At 36.6% G+C, this 18,040-nt stretch overlaps 1 protein-coding gene across 1 annotated transcript; it reads left to right on the top strand.

Moving 5' to 3' along the window:
• The first annotated feature begins 332 nt into the window (after window positions 1-332).
• Window positions 333-17,791, top strand: LOC145228630 (calcium-activated chloride channel regulator 3A-1-like). The gene is made up of 22 exons (XM_080093777.1): window positions 333-623; window positions 685-822; window positions 1,395-1,542; window positions 2,162-2,276; window positions 2,672-2,840; window positions 3,832-4,083; window positions 4,565-4,789; window positions 5,380-5,493; window positions 5,870-6,049; window positions 8,506-8,626; window positions 8,982-9,121; window positions 9,404-9,559; window positions 10,457-10,559; window positions 10,870-10,949; window positions 12,556-12,649; window positions 13,014-13,140; window positions 14,300-14,442; window positions 14,973-15,159; window positions 15,819-16,117; window positions 16,346-16,431; window positions 16,744-16,845; window positions 17,461-17,791. The coding sequence occupies exons 1-22, from the start codon at window positions 417-419 to the stop codon at window positions 17,551-17,553; spliced, it is 3,279 nt and encodes a 1,092-aa protein (XP_079949903.1). The 5' UTR covers window positions 333-416; the 3' UTR covers window positions 17,554-17,791.
• The last annotated feature ends 249 nt before the right edge of the window (window positions 17,792-18,040 follow it).

Below are 18,040 nucleotides of genomic sequence, written 5' to 3'. Positions count from 1 at the left end.
GGAAAACAAGATGTATAAGTTGACAAGTAATTCAGCTTTTAACTGACTTGTGCTCTTGTTGTTTTAGCAACTGTTTTCAATTGTAAATTGTGGTCGTTTTTATCGTTTGTTGGTTGTAAACTTGACAAACAATTTTTTGGTAGTAAGGAAAAGAGAAAAAGAATTTCGGTCAAATGTCGGTATAAATACATCTTTTGTTTTTACATATTTGTTTACCATCAAATTGTTTGCTATGATTTGTATGTTTCAAGTTACGCGTTTGTTTACGATTTGACTGGTATAGTAAGTTTGGCGAAAAAGAGATTTCACAATTCCATTCAAATTTATAACAAAATTATCTTTTTGCCGTTTGTCGTTACGATGAATGCAGAAAAAATCTTCAAGCTTTGATGCCTTTTGATTAAGCGGGTAAAAATATGCCTCAACTAATATTGACTGTTGCAGAATCTAAGATGAATTTGTTCACAAAGTTTACAGTTGTCGTTTTACTTTTCTGTCCAGTCATCAGCCCGACATTGGCTGTTCAAAACCTCGTAACTTTAGAGAACAACCTTTACAATGGGTTAGTGATCGCTATTCATCCGGACGTACCTGAAGATGCAGCGCTTATTGAAAACATCAAGGCAAATATTTTTTGCTTTTTTTCGCTTTTCGTTGTTTTACCTTTTTGTGACGTCATCACAGAATCTGGTGACCAATGCCTCATCTGCTTTGTACACGGCAACGCATCAACGCGCTCACTATGGCAACGTGAATATCCTGGTGCCTGCGACCTGGACCCAAGGAAATTACGAACAAACAATCTCAGTCAATTATGAACAGGTAATGTCAACTTTCATTTCATTATTGTGCTAAAACATAACTGGACGCCAATTGCAAAACTGCAATACTGATTATTATCAGAGGGTAATAAAGAGTAGTTGGTTAAGTTGGACTAATTCATCATTACGTCCAGCCTTCATAATATGCAATGTTGTGCAGCCATTTCCTTGGTGAATACTACAGTGCAATTCTGTTGCAACAAACCAAGTCAGTGTGGTGGCCAAGCGTTTAGCCACTATTTATCAATTGAGTCGCATGCGTTTATGCGCTCCAAAACGTTTTAATGTTGCGCAGCTATTACGCCTTGGTGATTGTTTTCATTCAAAACGTTTTTTTTTTTTTCACCAACTACATAAACTTGGCGGAATTTAAGTGATCAAAACCAGACGTAAACGGTAGATTTTTGGATTAGGACACCGTTATGCGCAAAACATTGTGTGATTTAACCCAACAAGAGAGTTCAGCGCATTGCGAGAAACTCAAAAGTAAGGTCACACCAATACACTATGCACCCAAAACAATTAAATCAATTAAAAGAGTGTTGTTTTTACCAGAATGCGATTTCATTTTAGTCGGATATTCGAGTTGCACCTCCTACGAAGGAAAGAAAAGACGAACCCCATGTCATTCAACCCGGTGGTTGTGGTGAATATGGCGACTACATGCATTTAACCCCAAACTTTATTTCTAACCCGTCACTGGAAGACTTTGGGGAAAAAGGTTTGTTGTTTGTGACCATTTTTGTTTATGCTTCATTATTAATCCCATAGACCTACTATGTTCTGCTACTATGTAAGTTTGGTAAATTCAAGGTATTTTGTACAATGTTATACTTTCCAAATCGACTCATTCATTTGAATAGTTGTGGCCCAAAACCAACGCTCGTGCTTATGAATGGACATTAATAAGGGTTAACGTGTTTTGGAATCAAAATTAAACCCAATTCTCAAGTCCGTCATCTGCACCATGCAAATGTGTTCTATAAGCATGCTAAACTAAAGGGTTGTTTCGCCAGCCGAACAAATCTTATTGATGACAATTAAAGCAGTTTGCGTAATATTTTAGATGTGTCTGTGATTTGATATGCTTAAACAACCGAATCTGTGGGTAAAATAAATCCTGAATGTTGTTGTAAAAATGTACTAGGTTAAACATTACATTCCTTGTTATCGGAAAAAATACCAGACGACTGTTATGTAAATGAAAATGGTTGGAAACCACTACCCTAGACGTAAAAAATAGTCGATGCGGCCTACATGAGTGTTGATGAAACGTTGGGTGGCCTTTCTGAATCAAACGGGTCTGAACCCCTGTGCTAAACCTACATGCTTGTGCGCAGAAAAAGTTTTTGTCCACGAGTGGGCGCATTTGCGTTGGGGAGTCTTCGACGAATATCCTACAGGAAACAACTCAAAGTTCTACATCGATAAAAAGAAAAAACTCCAATATACCAGGTCAGTAACTTTTGTTACTTTCATGTCGTAAAGCTATCAATTTCCTTGATGCGAAATTTTTATAAACATGTGCTAGTGTTAGCGAAATCCTAGCATAGATTTTGTATATTAGTTGTTGTGAATGAACATTTATTATTGGCAGACTGTGCACATAGTTGAAATATATAATGTTTGGTTTTGGCCCTAACCTTTTGGGGCGGGTTCGGGAATTCTAGTAGTATGGTGGCAGGACTTAGGTGGTACGCAGTGATAGATAAGTAGTCAGGTAGTACGCGATCCGTATGAGGTTGAGAACCACTACTGATATAGATGGCCACTTACTGGTCAAGCAAATCCATTGGTATCGGGTTTACAACACTACGAAGCACCAACTACCACATATTTGTATTATACAGGTGCCCTGTTAGCCTGGAGGGTGGATTGTTTGTTCCCAATCTTGTCACAGGCCGAGCCACACGTTGTCAGCTGAACAAAGAAACCGGTTATCCAATCTCACCAAACTGCGAATTCTTACCTGGCCCTTCTCCTGGAACAGCATCAATGATGTCACACATCCTGCGTGATGTAAGTGGTAAAAAAGGCTAACCTTGTCTCATACAAGTTTACGTGATTTTTTAGCAATCTGGAATAAGTGGCCTGGCGTACCGTGCATTGCATTGAGTATGCCGTGATCGCTGGTCTGCATCGACGCTTCAGGGCTGATGCCAGTATGAAAGTAATCATCTTAGCTAAATTGGAATTGTAATCCAACTTTGAAGTTGAAATATTAGTAACTGTAAGTAGGCAATTTAGATTTTAAACAGAAAATACAAAGTTAACAACACGTGTAAATTATAAATAAATTTCTATTAGCTTATGCTAGACAGTTAAACAAGATGTGCTAGATTGTCCATACTTATAATCTGCAAATAGCCATTTAGTTTAACTTGAAATGTTAAACCGAATATTTCAATGATTTCATGTAAATTAATTTTGTTAAATGCGTTTCCTTGGCGTTCTGTAATATCCGAAACCAAAACAGTGACGTCAATCTTGCGAAGAAATCGAGGAAAAGTAATTAAATCTGTAACGACGTCATAACTTCAGCTAAACTTCAATTTCCGTGTAATGCTGTTTAAAGTTGCATGGTCAAGTTAGACGTGTAAAAAGCTAAAAATGTAAAGCTTTGGAACATTTCTGAAATGAAATTGCGCAGCTGTTTTAAAGAGCTGAGTTTAAGACTTTCTTACCTTAAAACACTTATTAGTTTTTTGTGTTTAATGTTATCAGCAATTGCTTAAAAAATGGAATTGAACAGTTGCCACATTAAGGAGCCGGTTGTACCATTCGGTCAATTTGAGCCATGTTGTACTATAAGGCTAAATTGTATCACATGGCCCAGTTGTACCTTTTAATCAGTCTCTACCATTCGGCCAATTTCTACCATTGGGTCATGTTGTGTTATAAAACCAAAATGTACCATTTGAACCAATTGTACCGTTCGGACATTACACGGACCTAGCTTTACTGCTTATGTGCGAAATCCCCTTTGACTACTCTCTGTCGCCCTCCACAGGTTGTTCACTTTTGTCATGATGACGTAAACGACCCTGACAATCTACACAACCCCATTGCCCCTAACGACCAAAACCGACTCTGCAACCTTCGAAGCACGTGGGATGTCATAAGTTCATCACGTGACTTTACTGGGGGCGCGAACCCCCCAAACCCGGCCTTGGCGGATCATACCCCAACTTTTCAAGTTCTAATACCCCAGGCCTTCAGAAAATATGCGTTGGTCCTGGATACTTCTGGAAGTATGAGTGGGGTAGGTAAAACATGTTTTCATATTTACAATTCGTTGTTTTTGTGTGTGTTTGTGCTTGTCGACAAAAAATTTTGAAAATTAAGTTGAGTCCGGGTCTGCATAATTGACTTTTTTGTTTTACTTAGTTTTATTATGGGAAATAACAAATGAGCCCGAAATCTGTTTGTGTATAGTTTCAGAGTATTTACATATTTTTATGTTTTTTTTTTGGTATTTAAATATATGTAGCAATAATTTTCTCAATGATGCATTGTTGAGTATTTTTGTCATACATTTTTTAGATTATACGTTTTAATGATCGGCTTCTTAAAAAGCTTGAATGTGGTTAATACATTCTTTACGAACGTTTAAACATTTTCTGTTGTCATGATCTAAGCAACACGTTTATAAATGGATCTTATTAACTGCAAAAGCAATGTCCCTGGCATTTTTGATCATTTCAACTCCATTACCACAAACGTAAATCCTATTTTTTACTCAGAATCGTTTAGTTGAAATGAGACAAGCAGTTCAAACTTTTATTCAACAATCCCTCCCACTTGGAAACAAGATTGCCCTGGTTGAATTCGCCTCTTGGGCAGTTTCATTAACACAAGGCCTGGTAGATGTTGATACTCCCGAAGATAAACAGAATGTAATTGACACAATGAAATTATCGGCTGTTGGTGGAACCTGTATTGGCTGTGGAATAAATGAAGCACTTTGGGTAAGTGGTTGGTTACAAACGTCGTATTTTAAAGCAGTGTTTGGCCAGGACAATGATGCCTCTATCGCAGTAATTTGTATCACTAAACCCGCTTTACATAGTTCCACCCGAAATTAAACATTTAAAAAACTGTGGTGGGATACCGTTTTGTGTAACATAAGCTGCACAATAGATACCATTTTTGACGTAAGAGTTTTGAACTGAACATTATCGGACCGTTTTGAATAGGGCACTGAAGATGCCAGTTCAGCGAAATGTATATATTCCGCGATATTTATCGACTGATTTTGTTACTAGGAAAATATTTTCCATTATTAGTCATTTTTAAAGATTTCATAGTTTGCTGATTACTGATTTTAACACTGCTTTGTAGTACAAACATTAGGTTACGACTGAATTCGAAAAACAATTTCGGGTCAAATCCAATTATCCAAACTTTCCTAAAAAGCATATTTAGCCGAAATGTTTCAGCCAATCACACATCTCTCGGAGCAGCAGTTTTTGGTTCTTTTTGGCTTTATAATGTGATTACTGTACCCAACAAGCAATACTGATTGAAAATTTAATCCTATTGCGTTGTTTGTGTTGAGGTTTTAACTGGTCCTGATGGAAACGAAACTTGCGGGGATATTATTGTGTTTACTGATGGGGAAGAAAATCGACGACCAACTGTGGCTTCTACCAGCCAAACTGCTATTGACAGGGTAAGTAGTTAATTTAAAGGCTTCATCAGGTAAACGCTACTAAGTCGGGTCGGGCTCGGGCGCAATTCAAAATAAAACGGGCTTGATTTGGGCCTGACTTCACACTTAGCATCAATTGTGCCACAATTACACTAATTTTTAGGCCTATTAAAGACTTTGTTTAAAAAAATCGGCCTAAGGTACCATTTTCGGGCCTGCTTACAACTGTGAAACGCTATACATGTGTACAAAAACAAGAAATGTAATTTTAAGTTTTGGAAAGCTGCCTGGAAAATGTCAACCTTTTGATAACTTTGCTATATTTATAGTATAAGCTACTTTTACAACACTAAAACGGCAATTACGTGCAACAAATGTATATCTTATTTACTTGCAGAAATGTACAGTCCATTCAATCTTCTTCACAACCGTTGGAAATGTTGCTTTGAAAGCTCTGAGCGACTCAACAAATGGGAAATGGTTTTTTGGCTTGGACAAAAATTTGGCAGGTTTAATCGGAGCCTTTTCGAAGCTAGCAAGCAGGAACGATGGTGTTAAGAAAGGGGGAGTTACACAGGTGCATACTATTACGATTATTCTAGATTCGCATCCGTGATTATCCTATGAGATTTGAGCGTAATAGCTCCATAAACTTGGAGCTAAAACAATAGGCATCTAGAACAGTCCAGCATTTCTGATATTCAATGTTAAAATCTTGAATATAATGTGAAGGTTCATTTTATTTGTACTATTTCGATTATTCTAGATTCGAGATCCTATTAATATTGAGATATTTAAGCGAAAATGCCTCACAACTTTGGAGCTAGAACACTTGGTTTTAGAATTGTCAAAAATTTTGGATATTCAATTTTTAAATCTTGAATAGAACGTAAAGTTATATTTTTTCAAATAGCTTAATAAAATTGTAGTGATTGTAAAGTAATACTGACAGAATTCTTGCCTATTCAGTGGCATATTTATGAAAATGTAGTTTAAGAAACTTTTTTAAGCATAACTAAAATGTTTTTACTGATGGACCAGAATAGCCTTTGTTTCAAAACATCTCATACCCTCTGCTTCGTAGCCCAGGTTTAGATCCTTTGACTTAAGGCAGTGGTTCCCAACCCTAGGGAGCAATTTTATGAGTGGAGGGGAGGAATTTCATAAAAACTTTTAAAAAAATTTACATTGGAAATGTTACAGAATATTTTTGTATGTACGTTATAATGTCCATTATAATTAGGACCTTGCTCGCATTTCGAACCGGTTGTAAAGGATTCTGAAATGGACATCCCTAATTATAAGGTCTATTTCAAATTGCTATAATTTTTTGTGTTATATTTGTTTTTCGTCTTATGGGGAGGAATGAATAGTTCGAAAATGGGCAAAGGGAGGAATGTAACAAAAAAGGTTGGGAACCAGTGACTTAAGGGAAGCAGTTGTATGTTTTTATACAGACGTCTGTGTACAAAACCATACGGAAGTTTAACAAGGACTGGTTAATTATGGGTCCCCTTCCCTGAAGGGGACACATATTGTTTTTGTCTATATTTTTTTTTCTTTTTTTCTTTTTTCTTTTTTCTTTTTTTCTTTTTTCTTTTTTTCTTTCTAACGCAGATTTGTTCCCACGTTTTGGTCAAGAAAGAATGGTTCAAACTTTTTCAAATTTACACACATTAAAGATATTGGTCTAAAGATGGTCCATGTAAATTTTGACCCTGTTTGATCCCCCGGTTCACCCACAGCCCCCCAAAACGTGAAATTTTTAGCGCGGCTATTGTTCCCACGTTTTGGTCTAGAAAGAATGGTTCAAACTTTTTCAAATTTACACACATTGCAGATATTGGTCTAAAGATGGTCCATGTGAATTTTGACCCCGTATGACCCAGAGGTTCACCCATAGGCCCCCGAAACATAAATGTGTCTAACGCCCGTTTGGTCAAGAAAGACACTGTAGGCAGAAGTACCAAGAGAGTAACTCACTGGTTTACGATAGCGGGAGGGCTCAGCTTGACGTCGGACAGACGTTTTACGACTTGTCGTTTCAGTGATTAGAAATCAGCTGTTTTGCACAGCAATGCTATGTCGTTTTATTAAGTGGTCACTCACATTTTCAGTTTTGGCGAAAGTTTTACACCTATGACGTGATTTAAACCTAATAACCGTGCTTCGGTTTTGTATATGTCAAGAAAAACTTTGTTAATAAAAGTTAAGATGAAAAAATTAACTTGAGTTTTGCCAAATAAATGTTTTTTTAAATGCTCGTTGTCAGGTTGGCTGCCGCATGATCATGGGTTACTTAAGGTCAACTAGTCGGTATTACAAACACAGCTCAGAACTTTCTTCATAACGTAGCGTTTTTTTTGACAATCAATTAAGGAGTCAATACTCAAGGCATGTATAAATTAGGCTTAACAGTATTGTTGAACACGAATGACGGTGTGCTATTGAAAACGGTGTCAAAAGGTCAAACAGTCGTTTGGCGTGTGCACCCTGAGAGGTTACTACTGGTCAATGGTACTCGTTTTGCGAAACAAAGTTAAATGAAAAACAATTTGTTATGTATACACTTGTAGCAAATTGCTTTTTAATTTACAGTGTCTGTAACACAACTGTTACAGCTTTCTAAAAAAATTGTGTTCAAAACCCGACCTTGGAGGACTATATCTGGGTCAAAGCAAGAGATTAGATTCTTTGTTACGTTTTTTTAATTTTGTAATTACATGACAATAATAGTGCAAAAAGAATACGAACAATTTTTTTTTATTGTTGGGTTAATGCTTTCTAAAAATTTGTCCTTAAGAATGTAAAAATCACCGCAACATTTGTTTACTGTAAATCCGCACAAACGCGCGTGTGGGGACCCATCAGTTTTTGTTTACAAAAACAATCGTATGTGTAGATCAAATGATGTGTATAGTTAATTGGTAAATATCGTATAGAATATATAAAATGGAAGTATATCAGAAAGCCACTCTTCTAGTTAAACTTTAAGTCTTTCTCCTGCTGACAAATATGTTCTATGCATTTCAGTTGGCTCAAGAAACAATCCAAGCCGAACCATACCAAGCAATCAGCAAAAACGTTGATGTCGATGGCACAGTAGGAAAGGAAACAGTTTTTCAATTTTCTTGGCTGTCTGACACAACACCAGGTTTTACATTTACGTTTACATTAATATTTTTGTTTAATATACATTGCAGGGTGAACGTTACGCTTGTAAACAAGTTTCTGCTAAACGAGAAACGAATTTTATTGCAACGAAACTGCCTTTTTTAACACTAATTAACATATTAAGGAGGTTTTTTTCGAAGATGCAGCCTACAACGTACATTTAGTTACAGTTTTTCTAACTTATTTATGTTATTTTAGATTTTTTTTCTAAACCAGTTTCTTCTGAATAAAATTGGGTGAAACGTATATTTTACATTGGAAGCGAATTTTTGTTTTTTGAATCGCTTAGGTGGTATAAGACGTACAAGCTTCTCAGGTTGTTGTTTTGCTTTCAGAGGTTGATCTTACCGCACCAGACAAATGCAAGCACTCAACAAATCCACAAGCGGTCGCCAACAGCTGTCCTGGTCATCCGCTAGCTGTTACCGATGTAGATCTAAAAACCATAAAATTTTCTATTCCTGGCATAGCGCAGGTTTGCGACAAAATTAGGTTTCAAAACTTTGAATTTTTGATGCAATCAAATGATTATGTTTCCCTGTTCAAAAATGCATTTTATAACGTGTACATTTGCTACATGGTGATAATAAGAATCTAACTGATTAAGTAAGATTCCTCTAGGGTCCCATCAGTGCAGCTAATGGTAAGACATTGGCCGAATTGGCTGGTGTTCTTATATGTATTTATCGCATTTTTAACACTTGTGATGGAATTACTCATTTTTAGGGTAAAACGATATTTTTCGATTTTATTTTAGCGTGGCAAATGGCGTTTTGACGTCACAACCACAGTTGCAGACTCTGTTACTGTAACGGTTACGTCAAAGGCATCGAACGACAAGGTTGAACCGATCGAATTACAATCGTCTTTTGTTCAACCAAAAAAAGGAGCACCGATCGTTGCAAGAGCTCGTGTAAGTACAAATCAGATGATTTCTTGTTTTTATGTTATTAGCTGCTCACGAGGATTTGGGGTCTTTCATCTTTTTTAGAAGAATCCACACTTCAAATACATTATGGTTAATTACGATTTTGTGGAATACTATGATTGAGAAAATGTTACTGTTCCTGTAACTTCACATTACGCGCTTAGTTCTGAGGTACCGCGAAAATGAAAGCATTTTTCTGGTTTCCAAAACAGGTTTATTGTATGTGGAGATCTTAATATATGTGGGGACACACTTAGGCGTTTGTACTAAGAGGCCGTTACTGCAAAACCTGGGGAACCTTTAAACTACATTGCCAAGTTTTGACGGTTTTGTGGCTAGACCAGTAGTTCTCAAACTGTGCGTCGTTTCAATCTCCCAAGGGCGTCGCAGAATAGTTCCTTTTCGTGGCTTTTTGTTGTTGTATCAATAAACCCAACTTTAATAGTAAGTTTCCTCATTAACTTTTATTTACTGGTGCGTCGCAAGTCCAGAAAACTCTTGCAGGGACGTCGCAACAAAACAAGTTTAAGACCCATTGGGTTAGACTATTATCTATTTTGTTTAACCCTGTATAATTTAACGTTGCTATTTCCTTGTATCGCTGCATGTGGAATAAAAGGCAACGCATAACTTTTAACTTTTAACTTAAAAACTTTACAAAATTGATTTCTGTTAACAAACCAATAGCTTTATAATACGGTGTAGCTGCAGTGCGTTTTGATATCATCCACCGATTGTGCCCTTTACCTTTTTAACTAATTAACGTTGCGCAGCTATTTTCAGTTTGATGGTGATTGTTTTTAGTGCTATTGTGTCGCTATGTTGTCTTTCACCAAACGAAATAAACTCAACTTAACAACTGACTCACTTCAATCTTTGCAGGTCACAAGAGGGGGTGCCCCGGTTTTGGATTTGGAAGTTTTGGCCGAAATTCAGGCGCCCGACCGTACAAAGTATAAGATCAAGTTGTTCGACAAGGGAACAGGTATATTAATAACTTTTCATTTGCTGTGTTACCAGAAACTTTGTAAATCAAGTTTAAAACTAAGCAGTAGCTTTACAAATAACAAACTTGTCATTAAAGCGGTATTAAACATGGCTATTTGTACATTGTAGTTATTTTGCTCTTTTTAAATCTTTTTCTTTTTAGACTTTTAAATATGTTACGGATAGCAGCAACCGTCTTAACAAAGATCTGTCTTTGATTTTTTGTTTGTTTGTGCTTTAATGGCAATTAGGTTTTTAGTGAACCATAGGAAGCTTAATGATATTAAATAGGACATTACGTTGCGTAGGTGCTGACACAAAAGCAAACGATGGAATTTACACACGCAACTTTCCTCAGAGCAAACAACCCGGCAGATACAGTATGCAGGTGAGCATGAAAAACCACCTTTGATCTTATAAATTGTACCTCTAAATCAGTGCACAACTTTTTAGCTATAGACGGCCGAATTACAGGTTTTTTTTACCAACGACCGCCAATTCAGTGTCTCCATGTTTTTTGTTTGTAAATTATTGATGTAAACAATGTTTTTTTCACAATTAATATCCAATTTACTGGCGCCTGAACGGTTTGATTTCTAACTATTTTCATATACTAAGAAACATTTATTCTTAACTTTGTATGCCGTCACCCTTTCTGTAAAAACAATGTGTTGCCTGTACAATCTGATAAACATATGGCTACTGGGCCGGTAATATATTATTCAATCCATTCACACCATTTTTGAAGCCAAATGTCTAGAGCAGTGGTTCTCAACCTTTTTTCTTTCGTGGCCCATTTTCATTGCTCAAAAATTCTGTGGCCCAGTAAATTTTTATGAAAGAAAAAAACAACTATAAAACAGGTTCAGAAAAAAAGCAGAACATATTTCAAACAGAATATAAGTTCAATATAACTTAATGCGAAACAAAATCATAAAATAGCAGTTTCCCTTCTTTAATCAAGCACTTTCAGTTATGACCGAGTAATTGGACAATGAATATGCTGCTATCTGGCTTTATTGTAATCCCAAGTAGTTTATTACATCATAAACATAAAGTGTTGCAGAAACTCAAAGTAACTTTATACCGTAAATAGTTAAATTCAAATTAATTTACATCCCTTCTCAATTTCTCCCCAAGCCATTATTTTTGTAAAACTGAGTGCAGCGACACAAATGAAAGCAAATTCCTAAAAACAGCTTTCTATTTGATTGATCTGTGGCCCAATCAAAATGCTTGTATGGCCCACCAGTGGGCCATGGCCCACTGGTTGAGAACCGCTGGTCTAGAGTTTTGTTCAATTCGCTGCCTCTAGTACAGCGGTTCCCAAACTTTTCTAAAACTTTTGCCTGGTGGACCCTTTGCAATTATTTTGATATTTCGCGGCCCTACAAAAATCAAAGAATGGAAAAATGCAAAACCATTGTTTCTTATAGTACGCTAGTGCAGTCACGATTCTTTTTAATGTAACAACTTTCTAACTTAGTGGTTTTCAAACTTTTTCATTGTTTTTTTCAAAACGGTCACTTTGCCATCATATCGAAGACTCGCGGACCTTCAGCCTGAAGGTGTATTTTAGCAATACGAAAGTTGATTTACAGAATTTTAGCTTATTAGGTATGCAAAATTACACATAACAACGATCCAAAGACGGTTTGTGACATCACAGACAAGACAGAAAACATTACGATAGTGCGCAAACAATTGCATTCTTGATAGTTGTCATGCAATAAAGGCTATCTATTGTATAGTAATGGAGGCAGTGGATCTCTAATTGTACTTTGATTTAAACCTATTCAGTGACACAAATTGACGCCAAATAAGATTATAGAGGCACGTCAACCTTTTCGCGGACCCCGCAAAATTGCTTCACGGACCCCTAAAGGTCCGCGGACCCCAGTTTGGGAACCGCTGCTCTAGTACATATATTTTGATACATGTTCACGACCGCAAGTTGTATACCTCCAATGTAAATTTAAATCTATTCCTTTTAGGTGACTGTCAGAAACTCTGGCCCTGTAGCTCCGTCTAAAGCTGGAATAATTGTGTCACGTGCTGGTTTTCAGTTTGGAGAAATCACCGAAGACGGTAAAAAAATAATAGCAGACATATTTAGGACAACAAATCCGAAGGATTCAAGTCCAAAAATATACGAATCCATGAAGTTAATTTGAAGCAAATAACTAAGTTTCGATTTTACTTCGTTTGCCGACTTTCTGGTCCATGTGTTTCGATTCGTAAAAATCTTTTTTTTTTTTTTTTTTTTCGCACACAACCATTTTCACTGAAACACAATCGCAGATATTATATTATTGAAATGTTAAAATAAGAATCATTTCAAGTAGTTTTAAGGTGTTGGGCACAATTTATTTTTAAACTTTGGTGAAAGTGAAAATGTTGAAGTGTAAAAAAATAGAATAAGATTCGATATTCTGCATATTTATGACTTTAGGATTGGTTTCTCTGAACCCGAACGGTGAAGCAAACAGACCGGAACCGATTCCAGCAGCGAATCTCACAGATATCGGTAACTTCACACGGATTGATACGGCCGCTGGAATCGAAATTGCACCACCGGAGTAAGTTAAATCTTAAGTTAGATACTTTCCGAATTAAACTTTTTGGATTTTTCGCAGCGAAATAATTTACTCATCTAAAACTTTCTGTTCCTTTTGAGATTTGTGACAAACAAGATCTTTAATAATTTTAAACAAAACATCATTAAGATTTTGTAATGCGTGTACCTTCATGACCAACGCGTGTGTTTTAAGCTTTGAAAAGGCATAACTAAACTTTTTAAACGTTGTAAACAGGGGCGAGTTTATATATGTGTTTAAACACGTCTCTATGTATTTACTCATGATAAAACCGGTGTTTGCTTTACTACAGGTCACAAACAATAAATAAAACGTGCGTGTTTTATTTGGGCTAGACGTTCATACTAGGATTTCATTTTGATTAAGTTTCTTGTTGGCCGGGTTTCTGACTTTTAGATTTGGTCTAAAATTTTAGTCCGTCTTTCTCCAGTCAGTCGAAGTTTTGTCGTTTTGGGCCTTTTTTAATTCAGGACGGTCAATAAATCAGATAAAGTTTTTGATTACTATAATGACACATATAAATGTTATTGGTCGTATACCTTACTTCCGTGCCATTGGTATACCGCAAAAAAAGAAAAAAAAACTATTTTGTTACATTTTAATGCTTTGACCATGTCACGTCCCGTTTTCACGGGTACGCAAAAGATTGGGACTGACTATCGGAAGTTCCTTAACAGCTAACGCTCGTGTACTCTGATCGGCAGCAAACCCTTTCCTTTTACATTTATTTACGTTCAACCACACGTAATCAAAACAACAAATTCACCAGTCCGCCACTACTTCGCAGTTATCTCTATTCCATTCTATATGTTATATATCTTTATCGCTAGATGGAGGCGCTTATATATCTTGCATCACAATGATCGGGGGGGAAAGGCGTTAACTTGCCGTGACCATTTCCTACAGATAAACAATGAACACTGCAACGGGCAACGGCGACGCGATTAAACTGGCACACTAGAACAATGACAACACAATAGCGCCTGCAACGATAGATTCTAGTCTACTCTAGACAAACCGACATTGCCCATGATCCGCGGTAATTCGGTCGCTGGACATCGCCATGGGGCGGTCTAGAATATTTGTGACAGACCATTTAATTCCCGCACATTAAGTCACGTGTCAATTTTCTACCAATCAGTGACCCGGCAGACGCGACACGTGACACATTTGCACCGGAGCAAGTCACCGATCTCATAGCTGTACAGCGCGACACCAATGATAGAACAAAGGGAATTGTTCTACAGTTCACAGCACCTGGCGACGATGCTGATTTCGGCAACGGTAAGATACAAACTAAATTATAAATTTTTCCTTATCTCAGAAACATCACATTTGTACGCAAAAAAGATTTTATTTCTTCAATCGGCCTTTACATCTTTCTGTTTATTTATCTCTACCCTTTTTGTTTACTTTTTTTCTAATTTCAAGTTTTTTAGCTTTTTCCGTTAACTCTTTTCATAAGGTGCTTTATTTTAATGTTATTTTTTCAATAAAGTGTATTTAAAACCTCTATTTTTTTACAAAAATATAAAAGCAAAACATAATATCCCCAGTAGTACACTTCGGCCTACAAACACTTGTACTTAACGTTATTTTTTATACGACTAGACAACAACTCATGCGATCATTAGTGAATATACTATATTTTTTTTAATTTAATCATTTCTAGGACTATCAATATTATGATAATAAACTATTGCCGAAATGTTTCAAAGGAAGATGAATAGGCAGATTTGAGTATTTTTGCTTTTGAATTAAAAACGCAGCAGTTGGTTTATTCACAAACATAACCGTTTACTGCGTTTAAACAGCCACTCGGTATGAAATCTGCTACACCTTTGGCAGCGGACTGGATTTAGTGAGAAACTTCTCTTCCCAAAGTTGCATCAACCAGCCACTGGAGGGCGATGTTAACACACCAAACCCAGCTGGAACCGTTGAACAGTTTGTAGTTCCTCTGCCCAACTTTACAATCGCTGAAGGACTGGATGAGTTGATGTAAGTTGTAATTTGTTTTTACTGTTGATCATAATGAAAGTACCAACAAATATTGTTTGGCTTTTAAGCCAGGGTATGTAACCTGTGGCTTAATTTTATGGATTAAAGGTTGACCGGCACGTAGAGACGTTTGAAGTTTATTGCAACTGTGGCCCACTAAACTACTTTATTGCTGTTCCATCGATCGATTTCAGTTCTTATTTTATTTTATATGCTAATGAACGCGCCCGATGCTATTTTTCTACAATCGAAAAGACCCTTTTGCAGAAGTGGTGAGTTTTATCTGCTCAATTTCATGGGGATCGTAAATCCCAACTGTAATCATTCGTAAAGCAAATTATCCGGTAATTTACAAAAATCCCCATAATTGCACAAAAATCGTCGCAAATTAGTATTGTAATTAACCGGATGTGTCTTCGCCTGTTAAATTAACACCAGAAATGGAACTGTTAATTGTCCGAAAAAAATTGCCAGATGTGGTTATTTAAAAAACTTCTTGGTAATTAAAGAAATGTATATGTATACATAAAACAACGAAAACTTTTCACTCGATTATCCGAACTAGGGGATTAAACGGTTTATTAACATTATTTAAAAATTCTATGTCTGTAAGTGACAAAATGCATATTTACTTGATACCAACATATTTGTTTTTGTAGCATCGCTTTTGCCGTTCGTGCATTCGATGAAAGTGGAAATGTGGCTGAACCTTCCAATGTTGGGTTCGTGAGTTTTTTTCTCGAACCTCCAGAAATTCCTGACGTTTCAACTGAACCGGTTCCCGTGGTAACAAGAACCCCCCTCACCACAACCACCCAAACCTCTGCACCCCCTACCACCACACCGTCTACACCCCCTTCGACCACACCTACTGCACCCCCTGCGACCACACCGTTTGCATCCCCTTCGACAACACCTTCTGCAGCCCCTGTGACAACCCCCCCAGGGATAAACGATGGTAAAAATCATTATTGATAAGTTTAACATCCAGACTAAAACCAAATAGCTGCTATTAATGCCATTAAGTAAAGTGTTTGAGTCACAATGGAGGTTTCATCTGTTTTCCACTTAAGTTTGTCCCTTAAGTCTAGTTAGACTTATAAAGCATTTTTCAAAATGTTTAAATAGACTGAATCTCAATTTCATGAGCAAATGCTATAGATTTTTTCAATTTACTTTATTTTAGATTTCAGCTGCATGACTTGTTACAACGCAAGATCGCTTGCTGAGTGTGACCGGATTGGAAAAATTGTCACCTGTGCCCCAAATCAGGTAAGACACAAATTCTTGAATATTTTATATGTAATTGTGTCGCTACGTTTTTTTCTCGAGGCGAATAACACTAATTCTTTAGAGCTTGCTCGTTATTAAATCTGTTATAAAATGCCGCATGGGTCAAGAACCGTACGTTTACTTGATACAAAATTTAAGGCAGCCACATAAATATGATCAGGATGTTTCTTTATATAAGCGCCACCAAACGCCATGTCAGATTAGGAAAACATTTATAATCCAATTATGTCATATACTGTATTTAACATGTGGAAGTTTCAGGCAACATTTAAAACCTTTCTTGTGTCCTAGAAATCGTGTGCAACAGAAGTTCGATCGCAAAACTTCGGACTCCAAAAGACGGTTTCAAAGTACTGCAAACAGACTATGGCATGTCACAATAACGTCGGACAGGCAAGAACTTATTACTAATTTTGAGCTCAGGCTTAGCGTTTAACTTAAATCCTGTTGTCAATTTATTAGCCACTGAACTACATTTTCGTGGTAACATACGTATTTAATTGCTTCTTGATGTTGTAACAAGCTGAATAGCTGTGCTTTAAGTTTATTTTCAAAACATTATGGTAACGGTACTGTCTAAATTTTTATAACCCCAACATATACATTTCAACCCATTTTTTGCATCTAGCTTTTGGGGTGTGTGTGTTTTCTTTTACCAAGATATGGTAAATGCTTAGTGCAAACGTCATGTCCATAAGGTTGTTGGTTCTAATCCTGTTAAAGCCACCCAATATTTCCCTAAGCAAGAAACCTGGGCTGCATTGCTCCAACCCGGTTTCGTTGTGTTCGTGCCTTTGATTAAATTTAACCCCACACCAAAACTGAACAATTGCTTATTCGATCAAACAAACCAAAAGTGCTTGAGTAAGATTTGCTCTGGTGTTGCTATTTTATTTCTAAACTTGCCACCTATATTCATTGCGTACCAATTGATTTTAAGTTACTGCTTTTACTGATTTTAAGTAAACGACGAGCGAATATTAGGTAACAATACCAATTGTTTCATAGAATTCGCATCAATGCCATCCCCTCCAGTCGATGTCGGTTTGCAGATGTTGCTGTGAAATGAACAGATGCAACCTTGGAAATTCTTGTCCATAACAAACAATTATCAGATATCTGTACATACAACTCGGCAATCATATTCCTGTTTTTATGCGCCTGTACAATGACCAGCTATCAAAAAAGATTGTGCATTTGTCTTTTTGTTTCGTTGGTTGGTTGTTTTATCGCTGTACTAAGTCATGAGTTATGTTAAGATAATGGTTAAAATGTTTCCAGCGTATGTTTGAAACGATCATTATGTCAGTGTAATAAACCCCATGTTGCTTTCCGTTAACTTTTCAAGGTATTTACTGAATACGTTACCATACAACAGGATATTTTGCTTTAACACCAAAACCAAAATCTATCAATAAGTGATAAGTTAAACATTCCAGAACAAATAGTTTAAGGAAAGGATCAGGATTATCACGTCACAATACCTTTGAGAAAAAATTCGTAGGTGCTTCGTTATTGTTTCCGAGTCCGGTTTGAAGGTTCGGTAGGAGACAGAATCAGGCGAAAACCAGTTTGAAACTGGAATATT

This window comes from Phallusia mammillata, chromosome 1 (assembly GCF_965637545.1).
Source record: "Phallusia mammillata chromosome 1, kaPhaMamm4.hap1.1, whole genome shotgun sequence".
Classification (NCBI taxonomy): Eukaryota; Metazoa; Chordata; class Ascidiacea; order Phlebobranchia; family Ascidiidae; genus Phallusia; species Phallusia mammillata.
The sequence above is the reverse complement of the archived record's forward strand: the minus strand, read 5'-3'. Positions and strand labels throughout refer to the sequence as shown.